The 21,184-nt window shown below is 38.7% G+C and overlaps 1 protein-coding gene across 1 annotated transcript in view; it reads right to left on the bottom strand.

Annotated features, from left to right (window-relative positions):
- Positions 1–17,343: 17,343 nt before the first annotated feature.
- Positions 17,344–21,184, bottom strand: part of PICALM (phosphatidylinositol binding clathrin assembly protein) — a 121,777-nt gene continuing 117,936 nt past the window's right edge. Inside the window, exons 20-21 of the mRNA XM_027770456.1 lie at positions 19,917–20,019; positions 17,344–18,706 (exon numbers count right to left, since the gene is read on the bottom strand). Coding sequence (XP_027626257.1) covers positions 19,927–20,019 — 93 coding nt within the window. The 3' untranslated portion in view covers positions 17,344–18,706; positions 19,917–19,926. The remainder of the gene's footprint in view (positions 18,707–19,916; positions 20,020–21,184) is intronic.

The raw sequence follows: 21,184 nt of genomic DNA, 5'->3' as shown, positions 1-21,184 counted from the left end.
CACTCTTTCATCAACAAAAGAGCTTACAGAGGATATTTTCCCCTAGTCTAGCCAGTGCCTCCTTTCTTCCCTCCACTCCCTGTGAGAGGAGCCTGTCAGCATTCTCTGGAACCTGCTAGTTCTTTGGGAGAGCTTGTATTCTGCATCCTAGTGGGTATATATGTTTACTGAATGTGGTTTTTCATTTCTGACAGTGGCTTATTGTACAGCATTAAGACAATTAGTAGGGCTCTGAAATCTGTCAGATCAAGGCCATTTATAATGAAGATAACCTGATCTACTAAGGCTGGGACATTGCCAAATAACCACTCCTATTCTCCTCTGTGTCTATTCACCACAGGATTATGTAAACTTAGGCCCTCTGAAAGTGAAACTTATGAGTGTGGAGAGCAAGAAAATGCCCATTCATTTTCAAGAGAAGGAAGTTCCAGTCAAATTTTATGAAGACATCAGCAGCCCAGAAAGCCACATTACGTACAAGATGATGAAGTCTTTTCTCTAAGGCTGAATGCCACAAAGGAAAAGCAATTTTTCCTTAGAGATGGTCTTTGGGAACAGAAGTGTATCTGTTGCCCATTTCAGTAATACTCTGGTCCATTTTAAACCAGTTATTTCTGAAGGTAATAATCACATTTAAAACCAAAGTTCCAAGTACTTAGCTATTATTTTACTTTCATGATATGAATGACAACAAGGAAAGTATATTTTGTGTTTCTCTGTTGAAATATTCAGAAACATGACAGTTACAGGTAGTTTCTGGTGTTCTTTCTTACTTCTTCAATCACTTTTCAAAAATTCATTGATGGGAACCAGCAGTTAGCGTAATGGCTATGTCGCTGGATTCCCATGTAGTCAACTGTGGTTTGTGTCCCGGACCCGGTAGCTTAGAACTCACACCGGGCGCATGTGCATGCGTGCCCAAGATCCCGAGAGGAGAATGGAGGAGAAGGGATTGCAGTGTAACCATCCCCCCTGGGGGGTGATTTCTCGCTTTCTGTCTCTATGTCTCTGTCTGTCTGGCGAGTTGCATGCACCCTATAGCGAAAACCTCTCAAAAAAAATTTTTTTTTCATTGACTAATCTATGATTCTAACATAAAATAAGTGGGCTAGAAATGTTTCTAAGGAAAAAAATGAGAAGTCTGTACAGCATGGACTACACATTTCTCTATAAGGATGCTGAGTGATGATTTAACCCTAGTCTTTTTTTTTTTTTCTCTCTCTTTTATAATGAATAGCAGAACCTCGAGAAACAAGTAAGTTTGAGGGTGTAAATTTATTGTATAAAAAATATTCTGGGGCCAGCAGGTGGCATGGTGGTTAAGGTGCTGGACTGCCACATGGCCAGCCGCAGTTTAAGTCCCCGACCTGGCAGCTTGCTTTCTTACTTGTCCTCTCTCTGTCTCTTTCTGATGAGTGGACATGCCCTATAGAACATTAAAAATTAGTATCATAGATAAAATTAAATAAATAATTCTTGAAAAAAATAAATTCCAAGCCAGCTGGTGGCATGGTAAGTAAAGCAGCTGGATCCCGCATGGCCAACTGTGCAGTGCAAGTCCCAGATCTGGTGGCTTGAGAAACACACCAGGCATATGTGCATACATGGCTAAAAATCCCAAAAAGAGGGAGAAATGGAGAAGGCATTGCAGCATGACCATTCCCCTTAGGAGGCTGATTTCTCATGTTCCTTTTCTGTCTTTCTCGGTCTCTCTCTGATAAGCACATGTGCCCACTGGCAAAATTAAAAAAAAAAAAAATCCACTGATGGGGAGATCTCCCTCTCATTAGTTACTTCAAATCTCAACTACCACATCCCTATCCAAAGAAATTACCACTTTCCTCTTATGGCTACTACAATCCTAGGACACTGTGACTGCCTAAATGTGACACAAGCCTTCCATCTGGATCCTCAAGACCAGATAAAACTGCCAAGTGTCCTGCTTCTGTAATCCTTAGTGATGTAAAAGGTAAGCATTTTGGGCAGGGCCAATTGTGTGGAACTCTGCAGGGTGTTAGAATTCCTGCTTCCTGAATCTCAAGTGCTGTTAATATAGTCCTTAATCATTGGAGACATTATAAACACTGGTCATGTTTCCCAATACCCTTTAGGGAATAGTGTTGCCACCAAATGAACTTTGACCTTTTCCTATACTTTAAACAAATGCCATCATCAAAGATTCCCTTTACTCTCTGGCCTTGACTGGCACCTGGCTCTCTCCACAAACACCCTTATTACTTCCCTTGTAACTTCCAATTGAGTTTGTTCAATGGGAGCTTCTGGCAAGAGATAAAGAATGAAGGAGGGTGAAATCTGTTCACTAACCTCTTCCCTACCAGGGCGTGTGGGTTAGTAGGGCTCCTCTACCAAAGACCACATCTCTAGTTGGCAGGCCGACCTAATACAGCTATCTCTGTCTGTAACCACCCCTCCCCTTTGCCCCTTCAGATCTAGTGAAGGGTGCTTTTCCTTCACACACACATATGTGCTCTAGTATAAATGAATAAAAAAAATGTAAGGTCACAGATAGATTGAAAATAAGATTGCCAAAAGATACCTCAGGTGAACATCAAGCACAAGGAAGAAGATGTGACTAAACTATTATCAGACAAAATAGACTATAAGGTAAGAAGTATTAAGAAAAATGAGAAAATGAAGAATAAATGAACCACCCCATCAGAACCCCATTGTTACACCCCATCATGTAACAATCCTAGTTACAAAATGATCTCAAAAAAATATAAAAGTAAATTTACCAAACTAAAAGAAGATATAGAAATTTTATAATATGTATATTTTACCACAATAAAAAAGAAAAAGAAAAGAAAATACACAGGAACTCTCAATAAATTATACCAATCAAGCAGGAAAAAAAAGTATTAAGGATATAAAAGTTGAATGGCAGAATGCACATTTTTTATGTGTACATGAGACATTTACAAAATAGATCACATGCAAGCCACATAAAACAAGTCACAACAAATATTTACAAAACTGAAGTCACATACGTGTTCTCTGACCACAATGAAATTTTGCGAAATCAAAAACAAAAAAACAAACAAAAAACGCCAAATAATTTGAACGTAAATATAATACCTTTAAAAAACCCAGGAAATGGACCAGCAAATAGTGTAATGGTTATGTCGCTGAACTCCAATGGAACTGACCAGGGTTTGAGACCCAGACCCGAAGATTAAAATTCATATTGGGTGGAACCAGCGCATGGTGTGGTGGTTAAGGCGCTAGTCTTCCACATGGCTGACCGTGGTTAAAGTCCTGGATCTGGTGGCTTACTTTCTCACTTTCCTCTGTCTCTCTCTCTCTGTCCCTCAAATTAAAATAAATAAAGTTAAATAATTATTTTTTAAAAAAAACAAAAACTCACACTGGGCATGTATGCATGTGCGTCCCAAATCCCAAGAAGAGAATGGAGGCGAAGGAATTGTGGTGTGGCTGTTCCCCCTGGGAGGATGATTTCTTGCGGTCTTTCTGGCGAGCACAGGTGCCCCTATAGCAAAAATCTCTCTAAAAAAAAAAAAAAAGTCTGAGGAAAAGTATTTTTAAATTGAATAATAAAATTACAATGGGTCAAAATGTGGAATCCGGCTGAAGCCGTGTTTAAAGGGAAATGGGGAAATGTATAACTTTAAATTCATGTATTATAAAATAACAAATATTGAATAAATTATCTAAGCTTTAACTTTAAAGATCTAGGGAGAAAAAGGTAAAAATTAACCGAAAGAAGTATAAGGAAGAAAATAAAGAGCAGAAACTAATTCATCAGAAAGTCAACATACATAAGAGAAAATAAACCTAAAAAGGCTTTGAAGAGTTACTTAAAATTGATAGCACCTAGTTAATCAAAGAAGAAAGAAAACAGTTAAAAAAATAAAATATCACTGTAGGTTTTACATTACTAAAAAGATGAGGAAATCAAGGGAAACTATCCTAATAAATTTAACAACTTAGATGAATTAGAAACATTTCTAAAAAAACAGGAGGGAGAAAAATTCTGAATAGTCCTAGATCTATTAAAAAAAACTCAAATCTAGGGGCCGGCAGGTTGCATGATAGTTAAAGGCGCTGGACTCCCACATGACTGACCACAGTTCAAGTCCTATACCTGGTGGCCTGCTTTCTCGCTTTCCCTTTCTCAAACTCTGTTTCTCTCTGGTCAAATTAAAAAATAATAACAACAAGGGTAATTAATTAAATAAATACTTCTTTAAAAAATCAAATCTATAACATTTTCACACAAGAAAAAATTCAAAACCAGGTGACTGCACTCATGAATTTTTCTACACAGTTATAAAAAGATGATACCGAATATAACTCTTTCAGAGAATAGAAAAAATAAATACTTGCAAGTCATTACAAAAGAAAAAATTACTGGCCAGTGTATCTCATAAACGTAGATGTAGAATCTTTAAAAAATATTAGTCCATATTGAGTCTAGTGATATTCATATGTAATATTTAACAAAGAATACATGTTTAATTTAACAAAAAAATCTGAGTTGAGGGGGGACCAGCAGTTAGTGTAATGGCTATGTCGCTGGACTCCCACGTAGTCGACCGTGGTTCGCGTCCCAGACCCGGTAGCTTAAAACTCACGCCAGGCGCATGCATGTGCGTGCCCAAGATCCCAAGAAGAGAATGGAGGAGAAGGGACTGCGGTGTGGCCGTCCCCCTGGGGAGTGATTTCTCACTTTCTGTCTCTCTGTCTCTCTCTCTCTGTCTGGCGAGCGCATGTGCCCTATGGCAAAAGCCTCTTAAAAAAAATCAGAGTTGAGGGGCTAGCAGATGGCATAGTGGTTGGGGGCACATGGTTGACCAGGGAGTAATTTCTCTATGTCTCTGTCTCTCTGGTGAGTACACATGCCTTATAGAAAAAAATCTTTTTCTAAAAAAAAAAAAAAAAAAAAAAAAAAACACACACACATACACACACACACAAAACAGAGTTGAAACCTGAAACCTGAACAAGAGCAGTGGATTGTATCAATGTCAATATCCTGTAATTTTGTCAAATATTTCATAAGTGAGGGAAATTGGGTGAAAAGTATAGGCGAACTTTTTGTATTATTTTGTACAACTTCAAGTGCATCTAAACTTATTTCAAAATTTTAAAATTGAGGTAAAATGAACAATGTAGGATGTAACCCAAATGATAATCTCAATAGATACCTTCTGTAAAACAATATTATAGGGCTGGCTCAATGGCCTCGTGGATAGATAAGACAGCCAGATCCCAAAATGGCCTCTTGCCATGTTCAACTCACAACCCGATAACTTAAGAAACACACTGGGCAGATGTGTGTGGGCCCAAGATCTCCAAAGGAGGGCAAAATGGAGGAAAAGGAATTACCATTACCATAGGGCCCTTTCCCATGGGGGAGGAGGTGCTTGATAAATTGGACTTTATTAAAATCAAGGTCTTATTTTCATAAAATGGCAGCATTAGAAAAGTCAAAAGGCAAGCCATAGTCTGGAAGACTATTTTCCAATACATGTATATAACAACAACAAAAAGAAATATAAAAAATACATAGAGAACTTCTACAAATCTATAGGAAAAAAGACAATTCATTTTAGGGGGGAAAAAACAGACAGGCAAAAGACTTGAATAGGCATTTCACAAAAGTGTATCAAAATAATAAGCATAAGAAAGAGGTTGACATTATTACTCATCAAGGAAAAGCAAATTAAAACTACAAGATACCAGCAGGTGGCATGGCAGTCAAGGCACTGGACTCCCATATGGCTGACAAAAAAAAATTATTCCCCAAATACTCATATTCTGATCCATTCCTTAAAGTGACAGTGTATGGGTCCATGCCTTGTCCTGCAATGTGAGGGCCAGCAAGAATGTTTCCTGATAGGAAGGCAAAATGCCCTATTATGGCAGTCTTTCAAAGGTCAACAGAAACAGAAATGCCCTTGAAAAATAATACAATAGGAAGTGAACTGTCACTTTTTTTGTTTTTTTAAGAGATGTTGTTTTGCTATAGGGCATCTGTGTTCGCCAGAGACACAGAGAGAGACAGAGAGAAAATGAGAAATCACACCCTCCCACTCGCCCAGGGGAGGTGGCCACTCTGCAATCCCTTTTCCTCCATTCTCCTCTTGAGCTTTTGGGCATGTATGCTGGGTGTTTCAAGCTGCCAGGTCTGGGACTCGAACTGTGAGCAACCATGTGAGAGTCCAACATCCTAACCACTACACCGTGACCTTGGGCCTGTCCATTTTCGATTTAAGAAAGGTACATTTATTTTTAATTATTCACAATAGAGCCTGTGTGTTTGTGTGCACATGAGGGAGGGAGAAAGATGAGCACTTTCCACAGGGTCTAGTCATGTCACAATCTCCTTTCTCTGGTCTTCCAGCCCATTGGATCCTGGGCACTCACACACCTGCCTGGAGTATTTCCGGCTAACTAGGCTGGGAATTTGAATCATGGTCACTACATAGGATCTCACTTCTCTTAAGCAGCACACTACTGCTGTACCATAGAACTGGCCCAGGAGAGGTAAACTTTTTATAGGTAAGGATTTATCATTATTATTCTCAGACAAGAAAAAAAAAATGACCAACTTTCCACTGGGACAAATCAAAGAGCCTCCAGTAACCAACAAAAACAGCTTGTGTGACAGCTCACTGATTTCAGTAGGTCAGCAGAAATTGACATTGTTTTCTCTCACACTTGGAAAGTTCAGACTATGAGATTATTAAAACAAGTCAGGCACAACATGGTAGGATTCCAGCATAATTTCTTAACTGTGGCAGTTTCTCCTCCACGATGTGAATTTGAATGAGAAAAAAATATCAAATGACTAAATCTTGTTTGCTGCCAAGATGCCAGAGTTCTTAAAACAGCATCATTTCAAAAAGAGAGGGGAAAGAATGTCCTTTTTGTTAATATGACTCCTTGTGTTTTGCATTTGCAGAACAGTTTTTAAACAGCTTACAGTGGTAGCTATCCTTGTTAGATGGCCACATTACAAAGCAAATCTCAATACAGTTGTTGTACTACTGTGAACATCCTATCAGAGTTACTCATTCAACCAAGTGTTTACAGAAGAAGTCCCTTCAGTTAGGCACGGTGTTGAAGGCTTTAGGGATGCCAGATCAAATTGCCTGTTTCCTCAAGGAGATCAGGGTCTAGAAAGAGAGCGTGGACCATCATTGCTGCTCTCGGTCTTTGGTAGTAAGAGAGGGAAGCAAGGGAAGTGGGAGAAGACAGGACAAGCTAGTCTAGGTGGGGTAGACAGGGCTACCATGTGTTTTACTCATACTATTTTACTTTTAGCACCTTTAGTAAGTTTGGAAAAAGAAATGAGAATCAAACTGAGTTTAGGAGGGTTTTATGTCAGTTTCAGTTCTCAGAATAACCATACGAATTTTTGCATGTTGTTATCCAGTAAACAGGTGAGGGATTAGAGTGTCCAAGTGGTGGCAGCGTTAGCCTCAGACTAGTAAATTGCTTATTTTGGCCCAGAAATTAGATAGGTTTGAGGGAATTAAGATATTACAGAGTTAAGGGAAAATATTCTGTGGAGCAGCGCAGCCTGCCTTTGAATCCTGACAGTCCCTTCAAATGCTGGTTTCCTTATCTGTATATCAGGGGCTTCATTCCCATATTGCAGGATTAAGCATTACCAAGTGTGTATAAACTGTACATAGTAGACATGTACTTACTATATGGCAGTTGAAACCATTACTGACATTTAACAGTGGTCCGTAAAGATTTTCTGGGAAATGACCAAAGATGCCTGGTTGTCTTTTCAGTATGGCTCAGGTGAAGACACAGGACAGTGTCAGTATCCACTGCAGCCTATGAGGTGCAGGCCAGTCTCCGATGACAGCAGGTTTTAAGTACTTTTAAGGGGCTCACTCCATCTGCCATGAGAACAAATCAGCCCCCAGCTGGTATGAGGGCATGGTTGGCCTCAAAAGCTCAAAGGCCCACCCTAATCTGCTGATCTACTTTAGCTTACAGGGAGAAATAGTAAACTCAATTCTAAAATTCTTATATGTAGAGAGGAGGGGTATGTGGGGCATTTCATTTCCTTCTGAGTCCCATAGCCAGACACTAGGGTGATTCAGAAGAAAGGCCAGGGTATTTTTGTGGCAATAAAGGGTAGCTTGTTAGGCCTGCTTGCTTGGTCCATGCTTGTTTTACTAGGCCTCAACACAACAGTTCTCTGTATTTTTCTTGGAATGAACTGGCTTTTGCGCTAAACGCATGGAAATGTGCCCCGAAGCAACTGAGGCTTTCTAAATATTAGTGCCTTTAACTCGATTAAGTATTTCCATTTCCTATTCCTATGACTTTGTGAAGTTCAAATTCCCAGAAAGGCTGCTTTTTTTGACCATAATTCTTCAGACTGGTTGTGTTTTAGGTCATTCTGGTCTTATGATTTGAGTTAAATACTAAAAACCTTCAAGATACTTTTTAAAGATTCTTTAAATAGAAATGTTTGCAGAAGATTTCCAGCATAGTGAATTGAGTTTTAAAGTAAATGCAGATTCAGATATCCTCACAGATCCTTAGCATAAGTTCTGTCAGCATTTCCTTCCTCTAGGTCTGTGGTCAATTTGCTGACCTCTTGCCTTCTTGGGTTAATGCCATCTTTTTATATAGTCTCAGCTATAAAAATATGCTAGCCCTTGCAACATTTCCCTCCTAGAGGAATGAAAATGAGCTATGTTGGATGTCCCTCTGTATGATGACTCCAAATAAGGTTAGTAAGGCACTGTTTTAAGTCTTCAGGCCAGGGCATGCCTCAGAGGAACAATGACATACCTAACCTCACTTGAGGTTCTACTGCAAGTATGTAATTAACCTTGGGTCTTTGGTGTTCTACAACACAACTGTATTTAATTTTCCTATCAGTCATTTTCTCTTTGCCACTTAAAAACTTGTCTTCTGTAACTTTTATGCTATTAATATAAAAATGTCAACATGGGATAAAGTTGGACCTAAAATCTGGTGAGAAGGAACTTATTTCCATCTTATCCTGTAACATTTAGTCAGCACTCATAGTTTGGGTTAACTTATTTTTCATTTTCTTTTCTTTTTTTTTGGAGACGTTTTTGCGATAGGGCGCATATGCTCGCCAAAAAGACAGAGACAGAGAGACAGAAAGCGAGAAATCATCCCCCGGAGGGAAGGCCACATCGCAATCACCACAATTTCTCAGATCTCAACTGATAATAATGTGGTGGGGTTTTGAAGTAACTGATCAAACTTTCATTAAACTAACAACTCTTTTTTTTTCAAGATTTGATTTTGTGGGAACCAGCAGTTAGCATAATGGCTGTGTCACTGGACTCCCACATAGTCGACCACGGTTCACGTCCTGGACCCAGGGGCTTAAAACTCACACCGGGTACATGTGCGTGCGTGCCCAAGATCCCAAGAGGAGAATGGAAGAGAAGGGACTGCGGCGTGACCATCCTCCCTGGGGGGTGATTTCTCACTTTCTGTCTCTCTGTCTCTCTCTGTCTGTCTGGGGAGCGCACGTGCCCTATAGCGAAAACCTCTCCAAAATAAATAAATAAAAAAGGTTGGTGATGCTATGTCTGCCTGCCATTTAAAAAAAAAAAAGACTTAATTTTGTTATGTTATTGGTTTTTAATTTGCTATAGGGCACATGCACTATGACCAGAGAGAGGAGAAAGTGAGAAAGTAAGCTGCCAGGTCCAGGACTCAAACTGTGGTCAGTCACGTGGGAGTGCAGTACCCCAACCACTGCACAACCTGCTGGCCCCAATTCTTTTAATATAAATTGTTTGACTGTGGTAGTGGCTGATCAAAGTTTACCTTCAAATCTGTTCTCTCTTCTTCCATAATAATGTATTACTTTAGGTCACCCAAATTAAAGATACTATTTCTTGGCTTCCTTTGTAGCCACACAAAGTTCTGGCCAGTAGAATGTGAACAGTTGTGCGCAATTTGGGGCCATCTCTTTCCCCTTCATTGCCCATCCTTCCTCCATCCTGCTGTTTGGAATGCGGCTGCACAGTTTGGCCATGTTGGATTGTGCAGATCGAGGAATTACCTGAACGACCATGGGACACCATCAAGACATCTAATACCCAAAAGCAGACACTTAATGATCTTTGGGGCACAGCTCAGATGTTTATGTGTGAGAAAATGTACCCTTCCATCTTGTCTGAAGCATTGTTAGCATAACTTCTCTATTACACATAACCCACACTAATCTGAACAGACACTAAAATACGTATTTATCTTATGAGAAGTTAACTTTTTCAATAGTAAATGCACTAAGACATTAAACAGGCATGAGTAATTCTGTTTAAGAAGGAAAAGGGGGCCAGTTCTGTAGCACACTAGTTAGGTGCTATTCATTAAAAGACAGATCCACATGGCTGTGGTTCAGGTCCCAGTACCAGTCCAGAGAGCTTGAAAAGCACACTGGCCACATACATGTGTGCGTCCCAAATCCTGACAAGGAGAGTGGAAAAAGGACTGCAGTGTGTCCACACCCAGTTGGGGATGCCTTCTCTCTCTCTATCTCTTCCTTGAGCAACCATGCACATCTGCTGGCAATTAAAAGCAAACAAACAAAAAGAGTTTAAAAAAAAAGGAAAAAAAGAAACGATGGGCATCTAAAATTGCTGCCCTACATATACTTACATGTGTGGGCTAGATGTTTCCAAAAAAGTGCTGTCACACCAAACATCACTGCAGCTAGCTCAGGACCTGCTTGCATGAGGTCACGTGGTATCGGGAGTTCAGTGTTCAGTTTTGCAAAGCATCTTGTGAGATTTCCACCAGCACTGGCTGATGTCAACTATGCAAAGAATGGAAGGGACAATGCCAAAGACCAGTAGGTAAAAAGATCCTTTAGTAATGCAAACATAGACACTTAAAATGTGCTTATTATATGCACTTTACATATATAATATGGGTCCTATTATAATCCTATGAGGTAGTCTACAATTATCCCAGTCTTACAGATAAAGAAACAGGCAGAGAAAAATTTGGTAACTTTTCTTAAGTTCCCTAGCTTATAAGCAGAGTCAGGTGACAGCAGAATATGGGTAATTTGCCTCCAGAATTTTGGTTCTTGACCACAAGTTATCTGTCTCCCTCTGGTCCATTCTGAGAACAGCAACCAGAGTGATCCTTTTACTCCAAGTTTTTAAAAGAATCATCAGCTCAACATTTCCCGTGGTTTCCCAACTCTGAAAGAAATCCGAGTTGGGATGGGCCTACAAAGCCCAGGCCAACTGTCACCTCCTGACCTGTTTCCATTGAGCCTCCTCTTGTCAGGCCTTGCTGGGGACCTTGCTTCTGAGAAGCCAAGCAGGGCCTTTGTTTATGTGGGGAGAAGAAGCCACTCTCCACATCTTACCATATTGTTCACTCAACCTCATTAAGTTCATTTGAAAGTCACCTCATTAGAGGTCTTTCTTGACATCACATCCAAACAGGGCACATTCTGCTCACTTCACCCTGTCCCTTCACTGTTTTTTCATAGTACTTACTGTCATACAAATATTTGCCTAGAGCCAGCAGGTGGCATGGTGGTTAAGGCGCTGGACACTCCTACATGGCTAACTGTGGTTTGAGTCTTGGACCGTGGCTTGCTTTCTTGCCCTACCCCCACTCTCTCTGATCAAATTAAAATGATTAAAATGATTCTTTAAAAAAAATTATTGCCTGTTCTCACAAACATGCTCTACAAAAGCAGAACCTATATTTTGTCTATTCTCATACTGAGTACTACTGGCACATTAAGGGCACTCAATATGTTGAGTGGATGAAGGTGAATCTGCTTTCATCCTAACTCTTCCTTGGCCAGTCTGTATGCCCTTTCCATGCTGTACATTTAATTTTTTAGTTCATAGCCAAGTCTCTTGATACTTCATTTGACTGAAGCCAACTAGACACGCAAACACACCATATTGGTGAGCACCCCTACCCTTCTCAGGAAGCTAATTTGGGTAGAAAATGATCAAGTGTGGGAATTTTGTCAAACATGTTTGTTAGTCTTGCAACTCAGAACCTGAAAAGCTACTTGATATATGTCAAAATAAAAATACCTCATGGGTCTTTTGGTTTCCCAAAACACAGGTCAAGGGACCTGAGAAGAACCGCTTAGTCTTAAATCTCCTATAAATGCTAGCGAATGGAAGACCTTCTTCTCTAAGTGATTGATAATCTTGTTGGGGCCAGCAGGTGGCATGGTGGTTGAGGTGCTGGACTCCCAGTTGGCCAGCTGTGGTTTGAGTCCTGGACCCGGCAGCTTAGTTTCTCACTTTCCTTCCCTATGGCCAAATTAAAAACCCTTTGGTTGACCTGAGAATTGGCAGAGCCTCAAGTGTAGATTTGCCTCTTAATCTGGGATAGCAGAGATAAAGATCTGCACTGAGTTTCTAATTGTCTACTATCTTTTGACACAAACTGACCTGGGAGATGGAAGCCTGTTTTGGTTTCAAGGAATAATATAACCTATTAGTAGGGTATATTATAATATTAATAGGACAAATTATAATAATATATCCTATTAATATGACCTAGCCTTAAATAGGGATACCTGTTCTTAAATTTATGTGCAATAAAACACAGTCTAAGACAGGTTCCCTAGCCAAACTCCTAGTTTATTTCCTGGGTAAATTTCCTAAAAGGAGGATTACTGGATTAAGGCTTTAAATTCTCAAGGCTTCTATGGCCAATTTCCACCCAAAAAAAGCTGTACTGGCTTACACTCACTCAGCCTATGTGACTGTGCACGCTTGCTCATACTTACACAAACACACACACAATTTGACATGTGGATTGGCATCAATGTGGCAGAACACAGCAAACTGATTAGAAGTAAACTGAGTCTGCCCAGGAACTCAGGATTGCAATTCAACCATTAAATTGATAAAGACCACACAATAAGTCATTTAACCTCCCTTGACCTCAGTTTATGCATAAAACAGGCTGGGGTTGCCTTCATAGACTTGATTAAATGGACAAATTTATATATATATATAAAAGCATTCAGAACAGCTTTTACTTGGAAAGATTGAGTTTCCATTTAAATTTTTCAGTTATGACTAAACTTTTTCATAGACATTAACATTCTTCAGCGAACTGTTTCACATTTGTTCCCTTTCCTATTTGACTTTTGTTACCTGTATTTTCTTAATCTTTGCAATTCCTTATATTCACATTCTTTAGCCCATTTGAAATTTTGTTACATGCTGGAATTAACTCCTACCCTCCACCCTTTGCCCAAATATTTGGTGCCAGTATCACTTGTTTATTAAACAATCCTTTTTTATTTTACCCTTTTGAAATGCTATTACATTCTTAAATACTTGTCAGTTATGAGGTTTACAGTCCCATTCTGTTTCTTAGACCAGCATACCAGCTCACTGAATCTTTGTAAGATAAAGTAAACCTTTTTGTTCATTCATTTCTATTATTTTTGATCCACACATAATATAAATTATATGATGAGTTGTCATTTCTGCCCATGGGTATAACTATTGTAAAAGATCAATTTCTGGTAACAACTGCTACGACACCGAGCCCAGGCCACGGCCATCTTTGCACCTTCCTTGGATGTGCATCTTGGAATCTTCCACTGAGTTCTTCCCTTCTAGTGCAGTGCCCCTGCCTCCTTCAGGCCCTTAAAGCCTCGTTTCAGTAAGTAAACGGAAGTGAATAGTTTTTTAGTTACTATCCTACTTCAAGAGAAAAGTGTTAAGAGAGATGCAGATTTCATTTTGTTCCTTTTTAGACAGCTGTTAGGCTAGGTGACAGTGCCAGTATGGTATGCCTGATAGTTCCATGTGGTGTTCTGGAAGGGTTAAGGAAATCACACTGCTGGACGCCTGCAGTCAAGGTGAGCAACGCCAACTAAGGTGCTCCTTACTTGTGCTATTTCCTTCTCTGCTGTCCCAGTCAAGGGCTTGATAACTCAGTTATCAGCTTGTTTATTGAGAGCACAGGAGAGCTGCTAAGTATCCCAGGCACAAGGAGACAGGCAGGGTGCCTGACTGGAAAAGGCTCAAACAGCAACATTTACTTAGCTCCTAAGGTGAATCTCATGCAGTAATTTTAATTTTAAAACCAACTTCACAATTATCTTTTGTAACAGAAAAAAAAAAAAAAAAGGTTTCCATAAAACTTTTTCTAACCTTGCCTTTCTTTCCCTCTGGCTGCCTGCCTTAAGACAGTCACTTCTGCTCCAAAAGAAATACCACGGAAATAACTTTACACGACTTTTGACAATGTGTGCAATTTTGTACAGCATAAAAACTACACCTGCATATTACATCAATAATACATGGTACATTTGCTAAATACTCATGCTAAAATTAGATAAGAAACACTAGCTAGAGAATTGAAAAATATTTCTGATGGTGATACTCCCAAAGAGAATAGCACTTAATAGCAAGGAATCAGCTTGAGGTTTTCTGAGAGTTAATACTGCTGCCTTTCTCATCAGAGGCTATTAAGACCGGATTCCAAAAAGGATAGTCAAGACCCATGAAAGGAAGCATGTACGGCAAAATAAAGTTCTGAGCTGGCTGCAGAGGCAACTGATGGATGCTGTGGTATATTTTTTCTGGAGAGCAAGAGTAGTAAGTTCATCTGGCTAAGTGCCGTGGTCTAAACGTATACTGTGTAACTCAGTCACTGCTAGCACAGAGAAGTCCCACTCACTCGAATGATTGTTTTTCTCCAAGGAATTTTGAAGAGTATGCATTTGGATCAATGTGATATTCTGAATTCTCAGAGTTCAGAAACATATTTCTAGATAATAAACAAAAGTCTTACAATTATTGGGAACCAGCAGTTAGCGTAATGGCTATGTCGCTGGACTCCCACGTGGTCGACCGCGGTTCGTGTCCCGGACCCGGTGGCTTAAAACTCACGCCGGGCGCGTGTGCGTGCGTGCCCAAGATCCCGAGAGGAGAATGGAGGAGAAGGGATTGCGGCGTGACCATCCCCCCTGGGGGGTGATTTCTCGCTTTCTGTCTCTATGTCTCTCTCTGTCTGTCTGGCGAGCGCACGCGCCCTACAGTGAAAATCTCTCAAAAAAAAAAAAAAAGTCTTACAATTATTTTAATTTTAGTTCAAGAGAAAATATCCATAAAGGACAGAGGGGTCAAGTTTTAATGGCTTGTGAAGAAGCAAAAAGATTCCTAATCTCTTCCCAAACATGGACTTTCATAATCACTGTTTAAGAAAGAGATGCTGGGGCTGACAGGTGGCATGGTGGTTGCGGGCACTGGAATCCCCTAAGGCTGACCACAGTTTGAGTCCCGGACCTGGCAGCTTGTTTTCTCACTTTCTCTCTCTCCCCCTCTGACTCTGTACCTCTCTGGTCAAATTAAATAAATAATAAATAAATGAATGAATGAATAGATAAATAAAGTTGAATAAAATAATTCTTTGGAGAGGTTTTTTGCTACAAGGTGCATGCACTCACCAGAGACAGAAAGCGAGAAATCGCCCCCTAGGGGGATGGCCACTCCACAATCCCTTCTCCTCCATTCTCCTCTCAGGCTCTTGGGTTGGGCACACACGCCCACCATGAGTTTAAGCCACTGGGTCCAGGACACAAACCTTAGTAGACTACATGGGAGTCCAGCAACGTAGCCATTATGCCATCTGCTGGTCCCTCAACTCTTAATGTCTTCTTAAAAAAATGCTTGGTGCTAGTAAGATGCTCAGTCAAGAGCAAAAAATAGGCCCAGCTGCAGTACTGTGAACTGAAGACTGCTGCTTGGTAGGCTGAGACTGGAAGATCAAGACACAGTGAGGCCCTGTCTGAAACAACACACACATGTGCCACAACCACCAACATAAAAACTAAAAACAGGAGCCAGTAGATAGCATAGCAGTTATGTCACTGGACTCCCACATGGCCATCTGCGGTTTGCATCCTGGACCTGGTAGCTGGAAACTCATACCAGGCACATGTATGTGGATGCCCAAGAGCCTAGGAGGAGAATGGAAGAGAAGGGATTGCAGTGTGGCCATCTTGGGACGGGTATATGTGTGTGGTTTTTTACTTTCTTTCTCACTGTCTCCATCTTTCTCTCTCTCTCTCTCTCTGGCAAGCATATGTGCCCTAAGGCAAAAACCTCTTAAACCAATAAATAAAGTAAAACCAAAGAATTTTTAAAAAAATTAATTTCGAAGATGATTTGGGACGGGTACGACTGTCCTCTGCTAATAATCTTCTCTCTGTAGCCATTACCGACTTGCTAAGTGGGTAGTAAAATGGTGTGGGCAGGCACAGATTTGTACCCTTGATATAGTTATGCAGCATACAATAGCTGATTCACTACAACCACTGCATTTTGATTAAAGTTACTACTATAAGGTATCTGCTATCTTGTCAATGAGATCTAGGCATCAGAGTGAAAGAAGACAAAAATGTGCTTCATAGGAGACCACTTAGGAACAAAGAGTGGCCATCAGTATAGACCTCAGAGGGGCACAATCCCCATTTCCATCCCTGTATTTGAATTAATGACAGCAGGACATACAGAGAACAATGGACCATGACACTGAAGACCTGATGTTTCTGCTGCATTTATCTGGTAAGTTCCTTTTCTGGTTTCTGATTCCTATCTGTAAGAGAAGTAAAATGTGGACAATACTTATCCAACATAGATCGAAAGTTGTTTGTACAATAGAACAGAAATGGTTATAAAAAAAATTATTAAAAAAAAGAGAAAAAAGATAACATGAAAGGAATAGCCACCCATAGACCTTTAGCAGAACATCAGAAGAAATCAATCAAAGTCTGTGCTATTGAGACTAACTTATAAAAGTATAATTTCCCAGTTTATATAAAAATGGTTTAATAACATGAAACTTAAAAGCTGGTAAAATGAACAAAGCATACTGGCCAAATACTATATATGTTTTCCAACCATAGCAAATACTAGGCAGATACTTGCAATGTAAACCTTTTAATCCATTATCATGTACTCTGAATACTAGTACCAATATGCAAAATGATACAATCAGAGTTTCTTTGAAGGACATAATTATATGTACCAATATGTCAAACCCAAAAGCATTTTCTCCCTTAAACTTACCTGACTGAAGGCATCTGGTCAAAAGACGAAAATGAACAATCTTAATAAGTAAAGTTCGGCTTATCAATTAAAGTCAATAAAGAGTCTAACAAAGTGCCAAGATAAATGTTTTGGAAAATAGATGAAACAAATAAACTTTACATTTTATTTAGTCAGCAAATATAATAATCAGAGAAACTTTTATTAGCAAAAAAATGATAGTAATAAAAAGAGAACGGGAAAAAGAAAAAGCACCTCACACCAGAATACCATAACAAAAGTTTTGTGGAAGCTGCATTTTATTTGAAAATCCACCCATTTTGCTAACATACATTTTAATATTGTAAACAAAAATAGAATCTGCAGAGACAATGCAACAAGTATGCTTAAACTCATGTACAGAATTGCTTTCCTACAATGAACTGTCCTTCTTAAGGCCCCTCTCAACCCAAACGTTAAGATGTATTTACACAAAGCACCGATCAACAGTGCAGTTTAATTCCTTGTGTACTAAACTCTTGGCTAGACATTAACTTTAAAGATACTATTTCCCCTTATTTAAAAGGTACATGATCATAACATGGCACAAGCCAAATATAAGGTTCAAAGATTTTGTCCCCCTTCCCTCCCCCATAACACCTCCTAGAGTTTTACTGAAAAGAAGGAAAGTCTTGAAGTGAAAGCAATTCCTCACATTCATTTTGGAAAGGCCCTAATGTCAAATGGAAAATAATGACATGCCAAGCACAAAGCAGGAAAGATCCTTCCCAATGCACTAATGCTGAATTTAAAATGTAGTGCTTTTCCTAGTCAGTGAACTGTTCCCTTGCAAAATCCTAGGCACAGAATTGACTATAAGGATTAATGCATTTATAATGCTTCCCTAAATCCCACAGAGACTGAGAATTCTTAATAGAGTCAGTCCTATGGACTTGCCTTAAAATATTTAGTGCTCTGTATGTCAGCTGAAAAGCATTCTGAATCAGATTCATTCTTGTGGATAAAAATCAAACATACTGTGTACATCCATACTCATTTTCATAAGGAGGTTTGATACAATATTAATGTTACGTAAAACTGATAATCATAAATAAATACAAATACTTAAGGAATGTCTACTGCAAACTGAATATAAATTTTTTTAAAAAGAAAAGTTAATTTCAGTTACTATTTTTGTATCTGTGAGGACTGGAGAAAAGAAAGATAATGCAAAATTAAGAATTATGATTTTGATCCCCCCAAAAGAGTCCTGTTGAATTACAGTAAAGGACACAGCTCTTCGCTCCAGGCAGCTTTTCCAAATACAATTTCACACTTTCCAAGTAAGGGCTTTTCTTGGTAGGTTACTGATTATGGGTATTAATAGGAGTTGAAAGAACTGAAGGATTAGTCACCAAAAAGACAGATCTTAGTCTTAAATCATGGTAATTCTTGGCTTTATAAACTGTATTGATACATTCTCCTATAAACTAGTCCCAATTTCCTTCGTGGGCCTTCACTGGGTTACTGTAGCATTCTAATGGAAGAAGAGAGTTTAAGAGACAGCAGTTTGGATTTTGCTGGAAGTAAGGATTTGCCGCTTGAGCACTTGTCTTTTTGGAATAATTCCATTCTCTTCTATCTAGTTACATAAACTGTATCTGGAAAAAAAAAGAGAAGTATGTAAATTTATAATTCACTGCTTTATAGTATGCCTTCTTACAAATAAAAATGCTTTCTGGTCTTTACCATTCAACTGGCCTTGAAGTGTTCACAACATGCTTATCACAAACTGATTACAAAACAAGTCAGTACTGTCAGAACTCAATATTTGAAGCATAATTATAGGGATTTCCAAATACCTTTCTAATTACTAAAAATCAAGAGGTAGTATGTGAGGTAGGGGAAGAAATAGACCAATGAACTATTTTTCCATGAGAAGTTCAGAAAAATTTCCCCATAAGCACAAAAACTCATTTGAGAAACTAAAATTAGAAATATTTTCAAATGACAAAAAATTAGAGATAATAAAAGGAACAGTAATAATACTGTGACTTAAATAATTTCTTTACTAATATATATAAAAATCTATAGAGCTTTTCAACAGGTGTGTATTCAAAGATACTTCATTCATAATTTCCCTTAAATTGTCATCCAAAGATGTATCACTGAGGGAGATGTGCTAGTAAACTTGCCAAATCAGAAGAGTACAGATTCTCAAAGATCTAGAATGTGTAGCTAACCTGAAGACTAGAGCATCAAGAAGAATAGATTACACTGTCCTCTAGCACAGATGCAGTGTAGATCATTTGCAGAATTCTTTTGATCAAAAGGGCTTATATATTCATTCGCCCTTAATTAAAAAACAAACTTAAAAAAAAGTTGCTATTTTTTAAATGAAAAGACATATATAAAAATGCAACCCTATAGAGAAACTGTTTAAATGAATTCTTCACAACTAACCCTGGTCGTCATACTAAAACTAAAATAAAGATGCTCTATTCAAGTTCTAATGCTTTGTGTAAATTTGTGCTGTTCCCTGTAATTCTTTTAAGATTGACTGAAACACTTAGCTTTTGAGGGTGATATTTGATCATGATCATCCATCTGCTGTGAGCAGTAGATGCTTATATACAAAAGATGGTTCTTTGATTTCACATCTTTTAATTATGTTAACAGTATTTCTTCAAAAGCTGTTTCTCCTTATACCCTATCTTGGCTTATTTTATTCTTCACCTAAAGAATGGAGAAGGAATAAGAAGAGAAGGCACCTAGGTCCTTCAAAGAAACAGAGACGAGTGGACTGGGCTTCATGTTTGATAATTTAAAAAAAGTATTTAAGTCCCCAACTCCCCCAACAAGCAGTAATACCTAAAGTGATTTATAAGAAATCCTCCAAAGAGAGCTCTGCAAAAGGGTCCTTTCCTGAAGCTCTGTGAGGACTGTGACTGGAGGGGCTGGATGCTGCCGACAGCTGGGGGAAAGAAGACAGAGAGAAGGAAAGAAAAAAGATCTCAGAATGACAGAACATGAAAGCAGAAAATGTAATGAAAGAAGAAGTGGTTTCTGTTTTGTCACCTTTAATAAACATAAAGGCAGCCCTGTAGAAAATGGAATTGTTAAAAAAAAAAGTTTTAGTCACATGTCAAGTTTAAAAGTATACAATGACATGTGTTTTTCAGAAAACAAATTCTTGCTTCTGAAATTCCAAAGGAATAATCTTTTACCCAAAATTTCTACATAAGCTGTCCCACAGTTAAGACTTGTACTACGTGTGCGTGTGTCTGTTGAGGGTGTCGGTGGGAAAAGGAAGCATAACTGAGTTATTGTTGTTTTAAAACTGAAGGAAGATGGCTTCCTATGTCCAGGCTATTTGTCCAAAGCTATGCAAACCATGATTTTCGACTAGACCCAACACATGTAATGACAATATTCTTTCCTTTCTTCTTCCTAAGGGGTAGAAAAGTCCTGTTCTAAGTTAATACAGTTTTTTCATAAGGAGTTGTCTCCTACCTGTTTATCTGAATGTGCTACAGCTTCACTATGGGAGGTGAAAGGGACTCCAAAGGGTCACAATGCCTATCCACATAATGTCTTGAGTAAGGGGAATATTTAAGATCTTTGATTCTGCTTTCTGTTTGAACAGATTTGCTTGCTTCTCAGAATATGTTCTTATGGTTTAATGTGAGTAGTGTGCATAGAGGCAAGTAGACAGCTGAACACAGTCATATATCTTTATGAAAGTCAGTTCTCAAAGAATCAAGATACTCATTTTCTCATGGATATTTCCTTCACTAAGCCAACTAATGAGTACTTCAAACCCAATATGAGCCATTTTGGTTTGAAACAAATTTTTTATTCTTTTTCACCATCTGCCCAAGATTGCATAGCATTTAACTACAGGCCTGTTATAAAACTAGTTGTTCTTTTTAGGGGTTGTTCAATTGAGTGTTTTACTAAATAGAAAGTTTCAATTAATTCTTCAATATTCAAATCCCACAAAGGATTTCAAGCTGCAAAATCCAGCTTTGCTGGTCTAAAGTGATCTTGTTTCTCTTTTAATTTTTACAAAAAAGCACTATAGAGAAAGAATAGCCAATGAGTCATAGATATCATGTCAACCATATATATATATATAT

This window comes from Tupaia chinensis, unplaced genomic scaffold, assembly GCF_000334495.1.
Source record: "Tupaia chinensis unplaced genomic scaffold, TupChi_1.0 Scaffold000139_1, whole genome shotgun sequence".
In the NCBI taxonomy this organism is placed as follows: domain Eukaryota; kingdom Metazoa; phylum Chordata; class Mammalia; order Scandentia; family Tupaiidae; genus Tupaia; species Tupaia belangeri.
This window is presented reverse-complemented; position numbering and strand designations above follow the sequence as displayed.